The 21,375-nt window shown below is 34.7% G+C and overlaps 2 protein-coding genes across 2 annotated transcripts in view; both read left to right on the forward strand.

The window, feature by feature from the left end:
* Window positions 1-69: 69 nt before the first annotated feature.
* On the forward strand, window positions 70-5,278 carry LOC129926753 (cation-independent mannose-6-phosphate receptor-like). The gene is made up of 4 exons (XM_056032546.1): window positions 70-218; window positions 2,475-2,757; window positions 3,804-4,038; window positions 4,860-5,278. The coding sequence occupies exons 1-4, from the start codon at window positions 103-105 to the stop codon at window positions 5,114-5,116; spliced, it is 891 nt and encodes a 296-aa protein (XP_055888521.1). The 5' UTR covers window positions 70-102; the 3' UTR covers window positions 5,117-5,278.
* Window positions 5,279-6,635: 1,357 nt separating this feature from the next.
* LOC106078466 (cation-independent mannose-6-phosphate receptor-like) overlaps window positions 6,636-21,375 on the forward strand; it is a 45,697-nt gene continuing 30,957 nt past the window's right edge. The window contains exons 1-14 of the mRNA XM_013239335.2: window positions 6,636-6,815; window positions 7,537-7,711; window positions 8,270-8,373; window positions 9,374-9,547; window positions 9,854-9,985; window positions 10,108-10,257; window positions 11,216-11,353; window positions 12,536-12,701; window positions 13,187-13,474; window positions 14,799-14,964; window positions 16,118-16,285; window positions 17,298-17,519; window positions 18,499-18,679; window positions 19,708-20,013. Coding sequence (XP_013094789.2) covers window positions 6,692-6,815; window positions 7,537-7,711; window positions 8,270-8,373; window positions 9,374-9,547; window positions 9,854-9,985; window positions 10,108-10,257; window positions 11,216-11,353; window positions 12,536-12,701; window positions 13,187-13,474; window positions 14,799-14,964; window positions 16,118-16,285; window positions 17,298-17,519; window positions 18,499-18,679; window positions 19,708-20,013 — 2,494 coding nt within the window. The 5' untranslated portion in view covers window positions 6,636-6,691. The remainder of the gene's footprint in view (window positions 6,816-7,536; window positions 7,712-8,269; window positions 8,374-9,373; window positions 9,548-9,853; window positions 9,986-10,107; window positions 10,258-11,215; window positions 11,354-12,535; window positions 12,702-13,186; window positions 13,475-14,798; window positions 14,965-16,117; window positions 16,286-17,297; window positions 17,520-18,498; window positions 18,680-19,707; window positions 20,014-21,375) is intronic.

Genomic DNA, 21,375 nt, shown 5'->3' on the forward strand with positions numbered 1-21,375 from the left:
CTACCAAAGAGCTCACTAAGTCACATGATTTAACAGTGGTCCCGTGACTATCATGTGGAAAAGAGAAGGAACTAAAAATTGTCTAATACCTACACAACAAAAATGGCAGCCACCATAGCAAGTGGATTAACAATTATTATTTCATTCACGGTTCTTATAAATGTTATAGCTGCCGACAACTGCATAATAGGGAACTTTAATTTAACACTTCTAGAACAGTATGTGCTTTTTTTTTTCAACAAGGTCTATCATTTAGGTTTCTAGATCTAGACTACTAGAGAGTTAGAGAATCACACATGACAGTCACAGTAAGAGAGTTGTCAGAGTCATCAGAGTGAGAGTCAGACACATACTGTGACATAGTCACACTATCACTATCATAATTATCATCCACTATGACTTGTGTGACTAGTCTAGTCTAGTGACAGTCTCTGACACTCACACTCAATTGACACTGACACTGTGATGTGACTGACAGAGAGTCAGAGTCAGAGTATCTAATGACTCAGTCAGTCTAGAGTCTAGTCAGTCTAGAGTCTAGAGATTAGCTAAACTAGAGTTGACTAGGTCTAGAGTTACTAAGTCTAAGAGTAGAGCCTAGGCTACAGGGACTTTGACAAAAAATTAAAAATAAATAAAATACATTACAACAGAAACTATCTAGATCTAGTATAATAGTAGATCTATAATCTAATTATGTAGACGTAGAGCTTGCTGAGACTAGTGAGAGGTTTACAGTCTCAGTGATACCAAATTTATCTTTCTGTTTTATATACATAGTCATAGGAGCAAAGTTCTTCTGATTTATGTGTAGAAAAATGGACTATAGAAAATTTCCAAAAAACTGTGATTGAACAAATGAATTTTCGTCTTTATCTCATCATAACTTTATAACCATTATAATAGATAGAAGCTTGAAATTTGGAATACAGCTACCCCATTATATGATTTTTAATTTTTCATCTCACATGCAGCTAACATTCATTCACAGCTAATCCAATTGTTTGTAAATTGACTTCAATCCTTTTTCTAGAATGCCTTTTGGTAGAAACTTCCTCAGCCTTATAATATGTATAAATATAATGTAAAATAACATCTTGATAGCATTCTCTCCACTAGGTTGAGCTAAGATTTAAAAGCCATTAAGCAATCCATAAATCATTTATACTTCATATTATCAACGAAAATTGCTAACGTCTGGCGCCACGTTGCTACATCATGGAGTGACTTCATTTAACATCATCAGGATGGGTCCAAACTTGCCTTAATAAGCTGATTTCCTTTTATATTTTGTGTACCTAAGTATAGAAAAAAAAAGATTTCTAACACTACTCTAATAGATATATTTTATATATATATTGATTTTAATACTATAGTCATAGATTGTTATGGTAGTTATAAATTTTCCACTTACCCATTTAAAAAAATTGCCTAATTTGGCATCATTTATAACTGATAACAGCATTTTGGGGTAAGTTTTTTTAATTTTGGAGGATAAAATTTCATTTAAAATTAATGAAATAACAAACTTTAAGCATAAATCTAGGTCTAAATACAATAAATACCAAGCTTGCTTAAAAATGATAATAAATGCAAAATCATTCTTACCTATAAATAAACAGGACTTTCATTTGTTGACAATGTGGTATCATTCAAAATCAAAAGCTTAGGAATCCTCCTTTAAGATTAGCATGATTTCATGAAGGTTTTTAAAACATGAAGCAAATATGTAAAAACAACAATCAATCAGCTAACACCTTGGGTTTGGAAGTCTAGCCATGCTGTTTCAAAACTTATATAGCAGCTAGTCTAGCAGTTTATAGGACAGTAGAGTAAGGATGTCAACCCCTAGGCCATAGAATCTAGAATGCCCTAGGATCTAGACTAGTAACTAGATCTAGTAGTAGTAGTAAGTAGTAGAGGCTTAGAGCCTCTCAGTAGAGGAGAATCACTTTTAATACTAATACTCTTATGAGTCTTACTCTTAACTCTTATGATGATTGACTTAAAACTTAATTTTACTTATAATTTTGATTATCATATTATATATATATATATGATTATTCATTGACAATAAAGTCACCATCATTATTATTATGTTAATTAGATCTAGATCTATGTCAATTATGATTATGACTTAGATCTATTCTCCTCTATGTCTATGATGACTTACCTAGAAAAATAATCTATTCTAGATCATGATCTAAATCTTTAGTATATAAAATTAATATAGAATCTATATAGTTATATATATAGTCTAGATCTTGATCTTTTAGAATCATCCTATATAAGTATACTCAGTATACTATACAATACGTGCATGGTAAAACTTCCCATAGAAGGCCCCTAGTTTTTCTGGTCAATTATTTGGCAGCTGTCTATCTTCACCTATGTAGTCTGTATAGTTAGCATTTAATCATAATAATAATAATCCTTATTATTCTTCAGGAAATAACTAAGACTTCCTATTTCAGATTTAGCCCATGGAAAACAGTTGACAGTTTAAATGGCACAATCTATGAGATTAACCTGTGCAGCAAACTGAAGAGCACCAACTGTCCAGATGGGACTGCTGTCTGTGCACAATCCAAAAATTCTACCATATCAGTTAGTTATGGAAACTATTCTTCAGCACCATCCAATGAAAAGACACCATTTGGTACAGATGGAGAACTCTTGCTTACATTTAAAGGACAACCTTGTGGTTCTGACAAATATTATTCCACAATTTTTTACTTCAAGTGTGGGAAAACCTTGGTGAGTTTAGTATATATGGATAACTACTTAGGGTAAAATATAATTCCAATATGTTCTGCATATTCCAGTTTTATTCTATGGGCATAATTATTTAGTGCAAAATATTAGTTCAGTACAACCTGCATATTTCAGTTTTATGACCTGTTTAACACCATTGTAGCCCTTTGTATGCTTAATGTACAAGGGTAAGTCAACAACTATTATCTGCAATGTTGTTAAACATTTGTGTTGTGGAGCATAATAGCATGTTAAAAGGACTTTTTTTTTCTGATCTCAAAAGAAGAATGTGTGTATGACAGACAACACAAAATTTCTTTCAACGTCAGCCTAACTATCAGCTTACTGGCAAAATAATACGAAGAATTGGAGGAGAATTCTTAAGTAGACGACAAAAGATATATTCAGAGTTGAAGCTTGAAATTCTCTTTTGAGATTCGCAACAAATGTCTGACTGACCTTTTTGTTCATTTTGCCTCCTTAGGACAGTGCATCTTATTTTCCAAAGCCTCCATCAAACTCTTGATTTTATTTTTCCAGCTTGTTCTGTTTCTATGTTATAACAATATCAGTTGGCTGTCTGGTCATAAGGTATGCAATCTGAACCCTGCTAGCTGTCCTGCATGAGGTTTGAGCTAGGATGTATTTATCTTTAATTCTGAAGAAACATCCAAAACATGTCCTACCCTCTGCCATCCTCCACTGTCCTGCAGGAGGTTTTGGCTACAATGTAATTATTTTCATTTCTGAAGGAACATCCAAAACTTAAAACATCAGATTGATAAGGTTTATGTATGCACAGGGCTCATAAATCTTGAAAGAATATCTGTAAATTATAAATTAAAACAAAAAAGCAAATTTTTTTTACTCCATTTTATTGAAGTTTTAAGTTATCTTGATTTTACCACTGATCTATGAAAACTAATGGTAAGAACTAGAAATATTATACTTTAACTAAAAAAAAAAAACCAGTCTGGCATAACATCTATAATCATCTGTTACAATCCATAACTAATTTCTTTTGTATGTATATTTTTGTTTCAATCTAGGGCTATCCAAAGTACCAGGGAGAAAATGAGATCTGCACTGTACAATTTGAGTGGGAGTCCTATTTATTCTGTCAAAAACTTCCCACCCCTGATAAGGAAGTTCCTTGTGCTGTTGTTAAAGATGGAAGTCTTATTGACCTGACACCTTTGATCAAACTGACGGGAGGCTATTCAGTCGATTCAGAGAATGACCAAACCCAAATTTTGATAAATGTTTGCAGAGACATCACAATTGGTTGGTTCCCTAGTATTTTTACATAAAAAAAATACTTATGCTGATTTACAAATTTCACTTGGTCTATTATCACAAATGGTGGCGCAGAGGCTGATTAGTAAAGCGCTTGGCTTCTGAGCCAATGTGTCCCGGGCTCTAATCCTGGTGAAGAATGGGATTTTTAGAGTGCATCTGAGTCCACCCAAGCTCTAATGGGGGAAAGTAAAGGTGGTTGGTGGTTGTGCTGGCTACATGGTACCTTTGTTAACCATGGGCCACAAAAACAGATGGTCTTTACATCACCTGCTTCATAGATTGCAAGGCTCTGAAAGGGTTACTTTACTCTACTATTATCACAAACAGAACATTTTAACTGAATTGATCACTCCATATGTCCCACCCATAGAGCACTGTCCTCCATGGGTGTGTCTAGTTGTGTGATATTTCTCCCTCAAAATGTATGGTTTCCATGCTATTTCAGGACATGGACCAAAGGTTTGGAACTTGGCTCCCCAATTATCTTAGACAAGATTCATGTCATTCAAGAAGAACATTAAGACCTATCTGTTCAAAACTTTGTTTAGATTAGTTGGTCAATTTAAGTTTCATGTTTATTATGTCTGTTATGCTATCATGGCTCCTTGAATCTACATTATGTTTTTTAACAGGGTTATATACATTAAATTGTTAGTTTTAATACTAAGGCATAGTATTTGTGTTTGATGAGTAAGGAAAATGGAAAAAATGTTGTTTTTTTTATGTGGCAATACAAACCCACCTATAACTTATTATTTTTTTTTTTTCATGTGGTCTTTTAAAATATCTGTAATTTATGTGTTTAGATGCAACAGTAACTGACGATACTAAAGACTGTGTCAAAGGGTCATCAGCATGCAAAGTTGTAAATAAATCAGTGAGTGACAATGGGCGTCCAAAGACTGGACTACAAGCCACAAGTGAAGGAGTGAGACTTGTCTACACCTCCACCATCAGGCCTCCAAGTTGTATTATGGATCCATCTACTACTATTAATTTCTATTGCCCAAAACGAGGAGGTGTAAGTAACTTTCAGAATTTTCTGGGAATTAAAGTCAGGTAAAATAAACTTAAAGGATGCTTTAGAAACTGGTGGGAGGCAACTGTGCATAGGGTTTTCATTGAAATTCACTTGCTCGCCAATACACATTAAGATCAGGAACTCTTTAGAAATAAGGTTAGAAAAAAATTGGGAGGTTTGAAGCTCGAGGCGTGCAGTTCAGAGAGCCACTTCTTTACCTCTTAGCCATCACAACTCTTTATCTTGAGATTGCATAGTAATAGTTGGTGTTCTTTGATGCTTCTGTTACTTTCATTGCACTAAAATTTGTGATGGTTTAGCTTTTTTTTTTATTATAAGCTTAAATTTATTTTTATTTTATATAATCTGTTTACAAATTGGCCTTATTGAAAAATAATTATAATGCATTGCAAGTATCAGTAACAGCAATTGTGATGTGTTACACTGCATGAAATAGTGTGTATTTACATGAAATTTAAAGACCAGCTTAGGTGCCATCTTGCCTTATCTGACATAGAAGAGAGCACCTGATTGCATGTGGCTTCAGAACAAAACAGCTGGAGGTCACTCACAAAGGCAGCGGAATACAAATGTGAGACAAAAAGAAAATCTAAATCAACCACCGGTGGACAATGGTTATGCTTGCCCTGGATGTGGCGAAATATGTATCTTCGGACTCGAAGATAACTAGCCTTATATATACATGAAATTTGTGGTCTGTGTATCTATATATGTGGTGTGGCTGTATCTTTGATAGCTTAATTGTAAGATAGTTGCTGTTGGTCTTTTAATAGTTTATTCCTGATTGTCTAGAAAAAAAAAATTTCACATAGCTGATATCAACTCACTCTTTCTGGCTGGTAAAAATTTATTCTTCCTTAGCCAATCTTGGATCAAGCTGAAATTTTGCAAGAATCAATTTTAAAAAATTCACCATTTAGTTAATTAACTATTAGTAATTAAGTATTTTGTTTGATATTGAACAAGGAAAAGAAATTGTACTGACAAATGTGGTGATATAACTTGAATTAGTCACCTTTTAATGTCTTGTTTAGAGAAAGGTCATTGCTTAAAAGTTAGAAAAAAACAATAAAACGTTTTATTTTCATAAGCACTTGGCTAGCACAGTGGTTAGTTATTGGCTGGAGGAGGTTTGAGCCCTCGTGTTCAAGTTAATAACAATTTTGTACTACTTTTTTTTTATTAAATGCATTTAAAAAACAATCATGGTAATATTCACAAGATACCCCCTTCTTTCTCTCTTCCCCCTCCCTCCTTGTCCAATTGATCCAGACAAATGATAGGATCATAGCACATTGAAATTGCGCTAAACAAAAACAATTGGTAAAACTATCTAATTGCACAGATTTATTATTGTTAGTCTAGATCTATTACAAATTAAATAACATCACTAATCCTAACTAATTAATACTATTGCACTTAATATAAGCTTTGTATATTACATTTTTTTTATTTCTTTACTTGTAAACTTTGCAAAGTATATAAGCTTATTTCATGTGATATGAATAGTATTTGATTGTAATTGAAAACTCAGTTGTTGTTTTTTTATAGAGCAAAGGCCCCCATCTTATTAGTGACTTTAAATGGACCTGTTCAATGAATATAGAGTGGTTCACTGAATACGCATGCCCCACCGATTACATCATCAGCAACACCTGCCAAATGACAGCAGAGAAGCACGGAATTAACATTGACCTGTCACCACTGACGCACAAATCTGGTATATTTAATCCTTTAAACAGTAATTTATTAGCATTCAACTTTACTGGTTTGGGCAGGAGGACAATCAATTTTTTTTTCTCTTACTATCTCTTCCACCTGTCAGTTCCTTCTACAATTCTGTGTCAGTTTTGGGAAATCACAACGTTAAATGGGGATGTTTGACCCACCTCGAATGAAAAAAACCCACCATTTTGTCAAAAATCTGAGACTTTAAGTCCAAATGTAAACTTTTTGCCTTGTTTAGGGTTCATCACTTATAAATTTCCAATCAGGCTACTGTGTGGTTTGGAAGTTAGATGTAAAGATAGGTTCAAATCATACTTATGAAAGATAATAAGTAAGATAATTTTTATTGGTCCAATCAAATGGAAATTCATGACTGCAATTGACCATCTCAGCATAACTACTATAACAATAACAATATAGATGTAAATGCAAACAAAATTCGCACACGAAACAAAAACACACTCACTAACCCCATTGGCGCTACAGGCCTTGACCTTTTTCTAACACATTTTTCTATTTTCATCTGCCTCTTTATCATCAAGCCTTCATGTTCCTGGTCTGCGTTTTTTTTTGCTTGTATTGACAGATTGTCCTTCTGACATTCTGTCAAGGTTCCCCTTTATGGTAATCTGTTCTTTCTTATTTCTGTAACTGTGTGGAGGGACTCCACAAAAGAAAATATTAAAAACAAAAAATTAAAACCTACTCCACAGGTGGGTCCTACTTGGTGAATGCAACAGAGGGAAATGATCAGTATGTCTACTACATTAATGTCTGTGGCAATGTGGCAGCGTGCAAGGATAAAGGTCTTACCCCAGTGTGCCAGAGGAAATGGGATGATGATACATTTGAACAAACAGTTGGAAAATTAAATTTCATGCAGCTCATGTGAGGTTCTTTCCTCGAATTCTTTAAATATTTTTTTGTTTACTTTTTTTATCACTTGAACAGTAACTTGTACAGCTTTTAACTTTCCTAATATATTTGTTGATTAGAGGATTGAGTCTTTGAAGGAATATGGGCACGACATGGCCTAAATTGTGCCACTATGCCATAAAATCTCAAATCCAAATCTATTGTTCAAATTCTTTATATATATATATATATTTGTTTACTTTTCAAAGTCGACTTAGTTTTTAAAAACAAAATTGTCCACTTTTGGATGAAACTTAATGTCCATTGCACCTAGGAATGGGTATTTTCAATTTAAAATATTACATTTTTTATTCAAGACAAATCACTTTGTTCATTTCCTTTATATGAAAGAATATTCAGATATTTCAATAATTGACTAAACATTTTTTTGTAAAATTTTTGTAATTTGTTTTTAATAGATGGCATAGTCTTTTTCTTATTACCAAATTATTTTTTTTTCGGGAGGTGGGCGGTTAGTAAAAAGCTAAGCTTAAATATTGACTAAGATATGTAAACTATATTTCATGATAGATATTCTGATGGTAACTTGTTGTTGACTTACAAAGATGGAGACAGCTGTAGTTCCAAATATAAAAGGGCAACTACCATTGAATTTGTCTGCGATAAAACAGCAGGTAGGCCTACTCTGTCATGACAAATTTTTTTTATACTCTGTAAGTAACTGCTACTTTAGTGATGGAAAAGGTTAATGCTTTTAACTTTTTTGAACTCATAAAGAATCAAGTTTAGACAGAATAAAGCAGTTTCCTTGAATTTACTAATTCATAGTTTCCAATGCTATGGCTAACAAAGGGGTGTTATGTAGTCAGCCCACTAATCAACTCATTTTACTTAATTTAATCATTTAGGGATGGGTGACCTCAGGGAATTAAGTCTGGATCTGAAATAAAAAATAAAAAAATCTGCAATCTTCAGATTGGCAAAAATCCCAATCCTTTTTTTAAAAATATGAATTGACTAACAATCTTAGTGCATGTAAATTCCTAATGTAAACTCAATGAACTTATTTCTAAATTAAGCAGCATCTAGTGTTACAGAAACGTATACAGGAATATATAGTAAAGCTCTCCTTTCAGACCTTGTGATCTATAGGTCAGATGATGTTAAGTTTGTCTGTTTCTTTGGTCAATGTTTAATGAGGGTGTCATGTGGCCAACACAATGACCAACCTACTTTGCTTTCCACAAATAACGTCAGGTACTCATTAGAGTTGGGTGGACTCAATGAACTTATTTCTAAATTAAGCAGCATCTAGTGATACAGAAACGTATACAGGAATATATAGTAAAGCTCTCCTTTCAGACCTTGTGATCTATAGGTCAGATGATGTTAAGTTTGTCTGTTTCTTTGGTCAATGTTTAATGAGGGTGTCATGTGGCCAACACAATGACCAACCTACTTTGCTTTCCACAAATAACGTCAGGTACTCATTAGAGTTGGGTGGACTCAGTGGCGAACTAAAAATTCCAAAATTCAAATTCCCAGTCTTCACTGAGATTCAAACCCAGGACCCTAAGTTTGTAAGCCAAGCGTTTAACCACTCAGCCACCATGCATTGTGATACATGAATATATGTCATTGAAAAACACCAACATTTTTTCGCAACATTTGCAGTTAACGACGTAGTTGGAAAACCTGAGTTTGTGCAGCACAATAATTGCTCTTATTATTTCCGATGGAGCACAAAGTATGCATGTGTGGAGCCAGTAGAACCAGTTTCCTCGGAGGACTGTAAGGTTCAATTTGGAGGAAAGAAGTATGACCTCTCAAGTCTTATCAAGAATGAAGGTAAGAGTATTCACAGCTAATAGAATACAAATCTTAATAATGCTCTACTGTTATACTAGTTGGCCTCAAAGTAAAATAACAATCAATAGTTAACTATTTTAGTTTAGTTTTCTTCAGGGACATGTTGTTTAACCTTTTAATTTACAAATATTGTTGTAAACTTATGGTTAAACATCTGTAAAGTTGAAGAAAAAAAGTTTTGATATCTCTAAACTATAGAATAAAAAAAAAGAAGGTTTGTGAAATAAAAATAGCAGATGACTGACCTTCTTTTTAATTGATACTTTATTTGTGTGTTCAATGCAGAAACCAATTGGCAAGTCATTACCGGTGAAAATGAGGCTGACAAGCAGAGCTATTTTTTAAATGTCTGCCACAATGTTTTACGTACAGATAATACTAAGAACTGTCCTCCAGAAAGTGCCATCTGCAGAACTGGTAGGAATTTTAACTATAGTCCAGATGTTGTTTTTAGTCTTGTAGGTAGTCTTTTCATCCATTTGTTTAAAATAAAATGTTAGTTATGGCTGTACCAGAAAGTTTAAAAATGTTTGATGCAGGAAATGGTGAAGCTCAAAGTCTCGGCCAGTTCAAGCAGTCGCTGAAGTACAACCCAGTGACTGACTCGTTAACTCTCAACTACATTGATGGCTCAAAGACAGACATGGGCTGCATCCGTCAGACCATTGTCAATTTCATCTGCGCTCCAGGTAACCATTTTTTTTAGTTCAGCAACTTGTAAAGGTTATGGGATCAAATGGGTTTTTTTTTTATGTCTTCTGAATATTGATGTTATTTGTCATGATGTGGCCGAAAATAATAATAAATATTCTTGAGGAAATTTGTCTTACAATTGTGCATTATACGTAACACAATGAGTGCTAAGGAAAGAGATGCTCTTACCACACTTTCAATCAAACCTTACGTTCTAATACATGTTACAACAGAAGGTTGGATCGCATTCAGTGATTTAATAGATAAGGAACAAAAGAGTTCTTTGTTTGTTTTTGTGATTGGTGTCTCATATTTTCTTGGTGATTGTAAAATGTTACCATCATGACTTATTGTCCAAGCGTGTCTTATTTTGTTGTTTGTTTTTAATCTTTTAGCTTCTATTATTTTAATAGGTGTTCAAGTGGGGTTTGTTTGATGCCAGAGATCTTACAAACAGTGTGTGGGATTTTTATTTATTCTATTAATGTTCAGTTTGCCAAACCAGGCAGCGGTGTATAAGTATAATAAACATTTTGAATCTAAAAAAAATTATAGCATTTGTAATAGTTTAAGGCTCGTCTAAAGCATTTAGGCCTTGTCAAGTGTGTACAACAATATTTTTTTTAGATCAATTTGATTGAAATGTTAGAAATAGTTAGATTTTGTACAGATATTTGAAAAGGAATTTTAGCCAGGGACTTAATCATGTCAGTTTTTCTCAGAAAAAAATGCTAAGAACTAACATAATGTAAAATTGCATAGCTTGTTACCTATAACTACTGAAAAATTATTTTTTTTATTACCTATTTTACATTAAACAAGCTCAAGAAAACATTAGGATTTACTTAATACTTCCGTTTTACCACATTTTTTTTAACTGCCTAATTATGATGTAGCTAAGTCTGTGGTTACAATTTGTGCAACATTTTCATTTAGCTTTTGCCTCAATTTCAGGTAGCACTATGAGTGCACCAAAACTGTTTCGTAAATCTAATGATGACTGCTACTTTGAGATTGAATGGTACACCTCAGCGGCATGTGTTTTGTCCCGTAAAACTGGGGATAACTGTCGTATTGATGACAAAACTTCTGGTAAGTGGCTTAGAGGATAGAAAGTGTTTTATTATTTCGGTTAAACTTGATATTGATTAGTTAATTTCTGTTATTGTTTAGTTTACACGTCACAGGTTAAGTGGTTTGTTTTGTTGACAAAGTTAATAATTTATTATTGAGGCTTGTTTCACCTCATGGGATATAGACTATACACAATTATAGGTTGTAGACCCATGGGAAACATAGACCAATACTAGAGGTGTTTTGCATAACCCTAGGCTGGTTACCCAAATAGGGTGTAGACCAGGCTGGTTGCCTCTTGTGAAGTGCAGTGACTAACAAAAATTCACCTAACATTTTTTTTTCATAGTATGCCTAGTGCCTCAAATATTGTTTGTTTATCTATGGAAGGGGGGTTGCGAAAACTTCCATTCAAATCAAGTGATCCATTTTAATTATCTTCTATTTTGAAAGAACATCTGTAATTCATAAGATAAGACTAGATTAACACAGAATTATATGTAGGGCTAAGTAGTCTTCTTTTTAAAGGAATGTCTGTAATGTATAAGATAAGATCTCTGTCAGACTGATGATATATGAGATTTAATCTTCTTACAATTTATATTGTTGTTAAACTCTACTAATAAGAGCCTTTTAGGTGGCAGAGAGTTAATGTACACCCATTTGGCTACTACAGTTTGGCACATATTTTACCTTCTTTAGCCCAGAGCTCTGATTTTCTCTGTTTCCTGCCCCATTCATACATGCAGGCGTGAACAGGTTTTGGTTATGAACAGGAAGGGAGGGGTTCCTACTCTTTATTCTATTTCTGGGAATGGAAACTAGTGAAGGAAGTTTTTAAAATCTTCTTATGTGGCATTTTACATCTCGAGAGATACTGTTTTCCCTTTGTAACTTCTTTTGTGACTAAAGAAGCTAATCCTTGATACACATCTGCGGTCACAGGTTGGGCATCTGTAATCACCAGGCGCCTTTGCACTTTCACCCTACTTTCTGCTACTGTCCTTTATGGCATCTGCAATCTAGGACCCTTCCTTTATTCTCGCTTTCCATGTGGATCTAATCAGTGTCACTTTTTCCCAGCTGTTAGTGTTGATTTTGAAGAGCTTCATATTGCATTTATTAAATAGATTATGTACAATATTTTTGATACACATTTAGTTTAAGGTACGTTGCATAAATAAACTTCATTCCATGCAGGCTATGTCTATGATTTGAACCCATTGAAGAAAGACAAAGAGGACTACACTGTGCATGCAGCTGATGGTTTCACCTATCTGATTAATGTGTGCGCCAAGATTAATGATGATAAGCACTGTGTGACTGCACCCCACAACAATGCTTCTATCTGTCAGTTTAAAGACGGGTAAGTTTGGTCCTATTGACAAAATCTACATAGCTAGGTTGAAAGAAAGCTTTAATTATAAAAGAAGCTCTTACACTTTTTGGGAGTTTACTTGAGTACTTGGGAGTTTATTTGGGTTTTACTGGGTTATTTGGGGATATTAAAATGGAAACTTTTGCAATTGTTTTCTAGTATTCTTCAGGAATTTTCCTGGGTATTTTGAGGATATCTATTCTAGTATACTTTTATGCTTTGTTTTTGGCAGGCTATTTTTCTTGGGTATTTTGAGGATATCTATTCTAGTATACTTTTATACTTTGTTTCTGGTGGGCTATTTCTATAACTCTGTTTGTCAGAGAACTCAGAAAACATTGTTTCACATGTTCTAAACTTTGATGTCCCAAGGTTTTACTTGCTTAATGAACATGAGGCCTGACAAAAAATCTTAAGTTTAATTACTTCAGACTTGTGTTTTTTTTAATTTGGGGTTTGTTTATTATTTGTAGTGGTGAGTTTAAAGTAGCTGAGCCAGCCACTCAACTGGAATACTTTGATGGTGTGCTAAATCTGACCTACACAAACGGAGAGAAATACAACGATAAGGACAACACACCTCGAAGTGCAGAAATCGCATTTGTTTGTGACCGCTCAGAGGATGTTGGAAATCCAGAGTTTCTAGAGGAAAAGGATTTTACATATGCATTCTTGTGGCGTACAAGTTATGCTTGTCCACTGTCCCCTATAGAATGTGCTGTCACTGATGAAGAAAGCCATAACCAGTATGACTTATCAAGGTGAGTGATTTGTCAGTGACTTTTATTGTTTTTTTTATATTTCAATAATAAGGCCTGCCTTTGTGTCTGAATATTATGGAAGAGGGCGATATTTCATGTAGTTTCCATCTTCTGCTGTTTTCAGCCATAGCTTTTCTTTTGTCGCTTTCAAATGTATGGCAGCAGCCTTTGTCAGTGTTCCTCATAGATGGTAATGAAACATTAAGATGGTGGAATTAGGTTACCAGTGCTTTACTCTTTTACATCTCTGTACCATCTCTCCTGGTCTTTTGCTGTCCTCTGGGAATTTGAAAAGATGCAATTGTTGATATCACTCCCTTGACTTCAAACATTGTTAGGTAACTGAAACTAAGAGATGAAATATGTTGGTCATAGTACAAATCCATAAATTAGTGAGTAAACAGGAAGAGCTTTTTAGTATTTAAAAGTGATAAAATCTAGGGCTAGGGTGGTTCAGACACATTTATTAATTAAAAGGTTATCTTTATAGAGTACCAGGATGAGAGTAGAACTTGTTAAACTATGTTGCCGAATGGATTTTTCTTAACTCTTATGAGGATGGCTTTTGACTGGGAAAAGTGGGAACACTTGGGTGCCTAGATTGTTTATTCAAAAATTGAATAACAGATTGTTGGCACTAATAAAGAATGTTGAGTTTCACGGTGCTGTATTTATGTTGTTTGTAGCTTATTTTACCATTTTATTTTTGGTTCAAGATGTTTCACTACTATTAAATGCTTTGCAATCAGTTTTGTTCATCTTTTAATTAATAATTGTTAGGTTCCTTTAAAGAAGGTTTTAAAAAAAACTACAACAGTTTTTCCTCATCTGATGAATTGCGACAAGGTGTAGTACCATGGCAGCTTGGAAACGGAGTCTCAGTCTCATTAGTCTCATGGATAAAATTTCTTTTTTTATCTTCTTCTAGCCAGCTTTTTGCTGCTGAGCTGTGAGCTCTTTTGCAGAATGTGCCAAGGAAAAATAGTGGGCTGTTTCCTTCAGTTGTTCAGCACTGCTGTACAGGGTGTTGGTTATGTTGGGCTGTAGTAGTTGTAGGGTGGATTAGGATTAGATTAGGATGGGTAAAACATCTTATAAAATTTGCTTCATCTAGGATCTAGTTATAAAAAAAAAGACTTGTATTTATTTGTGATACCAGTACTTTTTACTGTTTTATAAAAATCTTAAAATTTTTTTTTTAGACAAGCCTTTTAGCAGTAAGTGTGTTAGAAAAGTGGCTCAATTGGGCATAACCCATAAAACTAAATCAAATCTAAAATGTCTCTTATCTTTCTATTGATACCTAGACTTTTTTTTTTTTCAGTTTGTCAAAAGTTTCTGGCTTTTGGGAGACGGAAATTTCAAGTGACTCTCAGGGTCAGAGGACAAAGCTTTATATCAATGTCTGCCGGCCTCTAGGCACCGTCCCTCATGCTCAGTGCAACCGTTTCTCTTCTGTGTGTGCCACCACTATTGACACCAATGGGAAAGTAAGTCTGACACATTTTTCAATTTCTCTATTGAGTTATATGACTTGAGCTATGAGCCTTGACACCAATGGGAAAGTGAGTCTCATTTTTGAACTATCTCTATTGAGCTACGAGCCTTGTAGGGAAATTTTGTCCACTTGTTTAAACCCATTCACTTCTATTTCCCTTTTTTTTTTTTTAAAGTTGTTTTATCTCACTAAGCAAATGAAAATGAAAATCTAAACAATATTTTGTATGGTAAAATTAATCATACTACAGAACAGAAAAAAAAACACTCAATTTCTCTGGTTGTCCTTGTACACTGCAATAAAACATTACTTTCATTAGTGAAATTTAGCTATGATAATTGATTTTTGTAGGGTAAAGAAGGAAAATGATATTGCTTCTGTAGTTGGAGAGAACATTGAAATAGTGCAAACTTTTAAATACTTTGGTACTATCTCAGACAATAAATTAAATTTTACTGCAAATACTGATTATATCAGCAAAAAAGTTTATGATTACTTAGAAAAATCTCCTTTTTTAATGCTAGTGAAAAGGCCTTGGCGATGTTTTATCACTCTCACATCTGCAATATTTTAAATTTTAACATCATTGCCTGGCAATCTGAACATTAAAAATAAAAATAAACTTCATAGAGTCCTAAAAGTCATTGGCAAAAAAAAAAAAAACCCATTTGGGCAGCTGTTTGAGACAAACATTCATAAGAAAGCTAAAAAAGGTTCTAGAAATAAAAATTCACACTTTGTGTAAGGATTTAGTGATTTTACCATCACAAAAGAGTTACAAGACACCGATAACAAAGACTAACAGACACAAACACTCTTTTGTCCCACTGGCAATCAAATCATTAAATAAACATTTCACGTGTAAATTATGAGTGATTCTGATGTGAATGTATATTTTGGTTTTCTATAGTTATAATGTTTTGGTTGGTGTAAAGCACAAATTGTAAGACAAATTTCTTATAAATAATGAAGATTATTATTATTATTTTTGTTCTGTACAAGACATGGCGAGCTCATTTTATCTAAAAGTTTTAAAAAAGTAACTTCCTGTTAAATTGTACCTTGTTAGGTGTCCACAATAAAAACTGCATTCTTTGTGAATATTTTATTGTGTTGTTAAGTTTGTTTACTTTAACCCTTAACAGGAGACGTTGTTTCATGGCAACCTGGGTAAAGCTGTATCTTCACCTGTAATTGATAAGTCTTCCCATGAGGTGAAGCTGGTCTACACAAGTGGAGAGAACTGTACGGAGGATGGCACAGTCAAACAGTTTACAACTACCATTCAATTTGTTTGCGCTAAAGGAAATCTAGTGAGTTGTAGTGTTGCTGGGATCGTTGTCTTTATTAGTCATTTGTATTTTGTTTAATTGGTAATAACTCCACTTTTTTGTCTGTCCTGGTCTATTGACCAGTTTCCTGTTTTCATCAATCTTTCAATCTACCTATTTTTCTTTTGCCTGCATCTTGTTAGTTCTGGTATATTAGGGTTAGGTTGTCAGTCATACCATTTTTGAATGTCCCAAATAAATTCCCCTCTTACCAAGACAATCCATCTTAACCAACACTCTATATTTCTGTGTGGAACAGTTTTAAAAAAAACAACAACAACCCAGCTTGCTACTTTGCCTTGGCACAGACTGCAGAAAAGGCTCAGCAGAAAAAGCTGGCTGAATGATATAGAAGTAGCTTCGTGTTTGGGAAAGTTTAAGCTAATCCTAATGATCTTTTGATTTTTCCGCACCACCTAGTGTCTGATAAACTATATATAAAATGATTTTTCAGGTTTTATTATTTCATCTCATTCAACAAATTTGTACAAGACACAAAGTATAAAAATATAAAATTAAAGTTTTACTTTTGCTGCTCTTGGCTTATTGAAGCAAACTTAAATGGTCGACTGAATGGCAAATCATTTTTTCACATTGTATGAGTGCAGGGTGTGCTTTGGACTTTGTAAGTGTATATCTTTTTAACTATTTCTTGGCCAGCGCTCAGTGATTCTTTTTTAATTACTGAGACATTCCCCCCCCCCCCCCCCCCCCCCCGATTTCACTTACTAGTTTTTGTTATTTTAAAATGAGTTATCTTCCATTGTTATATAAATATTTTAGCATTTCCTAAATCTTTTTTTTTAAACAAATGTTCAGTTTCCTGTACAAGCTGTATTACTTAAATAAGAAGGAAAGTCTTGATCAGATAGATTAAAATGCAATTTGCATATCAAAAATTAATGTTCATTAAAAACAATTTATGATTTATCTTTGTCGATCACCTTTATATGAAATTTTTGGTTTAGTAATTTTAAAAATCTTTTCTGGCCAGCTCGGTGGACCGAGGCCACCAAGGCTCATAAGTCCTTGTGAGTATGTTATCCAATGGGATACGGAAGCAGCATGTCCAGTCACCACTGACGTCACACAAAGTAGCAATGGATCAGAGTGCACTGTTCAAGACAGAAACACAGGTTTTCTATTTAATTTACTCCCCCTGAAGAAAGCAGACGGCTATGAAGTGACATCTGCTGACAACTCTCAGCATTTCAAGGTAGATAACTGTCTTATCTAAAGCAATCAAATCAAAGCTAAAAATTGTGTAACTTAATTAATTTTTTTTTTATTGCTGGATCCAGGATATTACAATTCACTAGACTAAATATTTACATAAATAGTCCTATTTTGATAAAATTATTTCTATCAAGATATTAGATAAATATTTAAAATACAAAAAATAAAGGTTTAACCCACTGACTACTTCTCACATTTTAATTAAGCATGTTATCATGTACTTTAATTTTTCATCTGCATATCTCCACTCCTATCCATTCTATATTGATGAATAATTTACTTACTCATTTAATCTGAAAGATCTCAGCCATCTCCTTAAATTTATGTAAAATCACTTCAGCTTCCCAGCCATGAATCTGATAAATATTTTTTATGCTATATCCTTTAGACTACACCTTCCTATATGTCATGCTGTGGTTACTTGGTTGCTATATTTTGTCTGTATCAGATGTGGAAAAATATACAGGTCACAGCTGGGTCTTGCCTGGTCATGTGAAACATTGCAATCATCCTTAATCTTAGGAATCAGAAAACATTGCCATTATTATCAAAGACAGCTAGTGCAACTATACCATCGTAGGCGTATTATATTTTTGTTGAAGAACTTGAATAAAACTAGAAAATTTATTTTTAACAAAAATTAACTTCATTTTTATTGAGTGTCTCTCGTTCTTTAATTTCAACTATAGCTTTCCACTCCCTTTCATCGGCTGTTCATCCCTATTTATAACGCATGTTTACATTACAATCTGCTTAGCTTATATGAACTGGAACTCACATGACGTAACACATATAAGTCTTGGCTCATGACTTCCACTGATGACTTTATGTGTCTAGCTTTCTTTCTTTGGTATCCACTTTTCCACTTAGGCTTCCAGGCTAATCTAGGACCCATAGTTGCCTCCCTTATCTTGCCAAACATATTATACTATAAGGAAACCGATTTTCTGCTCCTTCAGCTAAATCTATGTGGCAGCCTCCCAGACAGTGTTTGTGGTCAATTTGATAAAAATAAGCCTACAGGCATTTGTGAACTCAAGGCAGACAAGAGTGGCACCTCAGTGGCCAAGCACAGTACTGAACTCAAGTACTCAAGCCAAGGGGAACTAACTCTCACGTATGAAGGACTATTTGATTACAGTAGGTGCATGGGATAGTTAATTGAATTAAACATCTGGAATTGGGCCTTAAACATAGAGCTATATTAAATTTAGTATTAAAACCACATATCATGTATTTTAAATTATTTTACCCCCCTCCCCCCTCTACCTTGTTGTTGGCTTAGTGATAAAGCATTACTCTGTGGCATTTTATGTCTCGAGAGATGATCTTTTCCCTTTGCAACTTCTTGTGTGACAAAAGTGGCCAATCCTTGATACACAGCTGCGATCGCAGGTTGGGGCATATGTAATCACCAGGCGCCGTCGCATTTTCTTCATTCTTTCTGCTTCTGTTGTGTATGACATCTGCAATCCGTGACCCTTCCTTTATGCTCTCTCTCCATGTGGATCTATCCAGTGCCACCTCTTCCCAGCTGCTAGTGTCGATTTTGAAGAGCTTCATGTCGCGTTTGCATACATCTGTATAATGTAAAAGTGGCTCTCCTGCCTTCTATTAAAGCATTATAATGCAGGATTATCCTGTCTAAATATATGTTCTTTACTAAAAATAACTCTTAAAAGGCTCTAGTAGTTGTTGATGGCTGTCTGACTCTGACAGATGTCTGGGTTTCTTAGATGCTCTTAAACTACCACAGAACAGAGCCTACACATGTAACAAGTAAAAGAAAGAAACTATTACAGTATGAAGTTTAATACTGAAAAGGTCACGGTGGAGGCTCTGTCTATATTACGAAGTTATCCCTCTGAAGTCCTAACACCTATTGACTTAATTAACATAAATAATCTAGAACCCAACCAAGCCATGATGTCACTAAATGCCACGTTCAAAGTCCGTCAACTATGGTGCGTCTCTATACGCACTAAATGTCTAACAATACTAATTAAGTGTCTAACACTCTCAAGATTGTTTATAAATTTCACGCATAATGTTTTTAACATAGATATATTGGGTTTACTCAGTTCTCTCAAAATAGTTATCTAAGGGACACTGTCATTGAGATGAAGCTATCTTATCAAAATTTAACATATTTTTTTAAAATTTTTTAGGTGGAGATTCAAAAAAATATGTGTTCACTTTTATCTGCGATCGATCTGCCCAGGTGGCTAAGATAACCTTTGTGCACAAGACATCTTTAACAACCACTTTCAAGGTGGATACATCTCTGGCCTGCCCGCCTCAGCCAGTTAACTGTGTGGTGATGGATGCGAAGGGTCAGCAGTTTGACCTAACACCACTAGCCAGAGTCACTGGCAACTGGGTTGTGATAGATATCCGACCAGATCATACTGACTTGCGGTACCACATCAATGTATGCCGGCCAGTCAATCCAACACCTGACATGACCTGTCCAGGTAAAAAAAATAAAAAAGCAACAACTCATAGAGTGTGCAATAAAAAAAAAATATCTGTTAAGTATAAATGAATAGAAAAGGAATGAAAGGTTATCTTTTGTGTAAATATAAACATGTTTTAATATAGGGACTGTCACCATATGTATCTGAATAGCGTGTGAATGACATTGATTTTTTGTTTATATAAGGTGTAAATGATGTCATATTTGTTGTCTCTTTAAGGTGTAAATGATGATTTGTTTGATGTTTATATAAGGAGCGATGTTTGATGTTTGTATAAAGAGTAATGATATAATTTGTTTTTTGTCTCTATAAGTTGTAAATGATGTGATGTTTGTTGTTTCTATAAGTTGTAAATGCTGTGATAGCTCAGACCAGTTGGTACCCAAAGTTTTTTGCCACAAAACATCATCTAGGCTGATGGGTAATCGTCATGCACTCTAGGCTGATGGGTAATCGCCATGCACTCTAGGCTGATGGGTAATCGTCTTGCACTCTAAGCTGATGGGTAATCGTCATGCACTTTAGGCTGATGGGTAATCGTCATGCGCTCTAGGCTGATGGGTAATCGTCATGCACTCTAGGCTGATGGGTAATCGTCATGCACTCTAGGCTGATGGGTAATCGTCATGCACTCTAGGCTGATGGGTAATCGTCATGCACTCTAGGCTGATGGGTAATCGTCATGCTTTCTAGGCTGATGGGTAATCGTCATGCTTTCTAGGCTGATGGGTAATCGTCATGCACTCTAGGCTGATGGGTAATCATCATGCACTCTAGGCTGATGGGTAATCATCATGCACTCTAGGCTGATGGGTAATCGTCATGCACTCTAGGCTGATGGGTAATCGTCATGCACTCTAGGCTGATGGGTAATCGTCATGCACTCTAGGCTGATGGGTAATCGTCATGCACTCTAGGCTGATGGGTAATCGTCATGCACTCTAGGCTGATGGGTAATCGTCATGCTTTCTAGGCTGATGGGTAATCGTCATGCTTTCTAGGCTGATGGGTAATCGTCATGCACTCTAGGCTGATGGGTAATCATCATGCACTCTAGGCTGATGGGTAATCGTCATGCACTCTAGGCTGATGGGTAATCGTCATGCACTCTAGGCTGATGGGTAATCGTCATGCACTCTAGGCTGATGGGTAATCGTCATGCACTCTAGGCTGATGGGTAATCGTCATGCACTCTAGGTTAATGTTTTGAAGAGCTCAATAGTAGCGCATCATTGGCCCTTGGGGCATAGTTTGTCTCTCACTGGTTTAAACTATTGGAGAAAAATAGTCTTCTTTTGAAAATCGACCACCTTGACTGTCTCCAGTAAATTTAGGGTACATTTAGTGACTAGATATTTT

Source organism: Biomphalaria glabrata, chromosome 6, assembly GCF_947242115.1.
Source record: "Biomphalaria glabrata chromosome 6, xgBioGlab47.1, whole genome shotgun sequence".
NCBI lineage: Eukaryota > Metazoa > Mollusca > Gastropoda > Planorbidae > Biomphalaria > Biomphalaria glabrata.

Excerpts from the sequence above, each read along its gene's own strand:
- LOC129926753 (XM_056032546.1), top strand. The coding sequence starts at position 103 with ATGGCAGCCACCATAGCAAGTGGATTAACAATTATTATTTCATTCACG. Across the intron at positions 219-2,474 it reads AATTTAACACTTCTAGAACA|ATTTAGCCCATGGAAAACAG; the intron begins GTATGTGCTTTT and ends TTCCTATTTCAG. Across the intron at positions 4,039-4,859 it reads TTGCAGAGACATCACAATTG|ATGCAACAGTAACTGACGAT; the intron begins GTTGGTTCCCTA and ends TTATGTGTTTAG.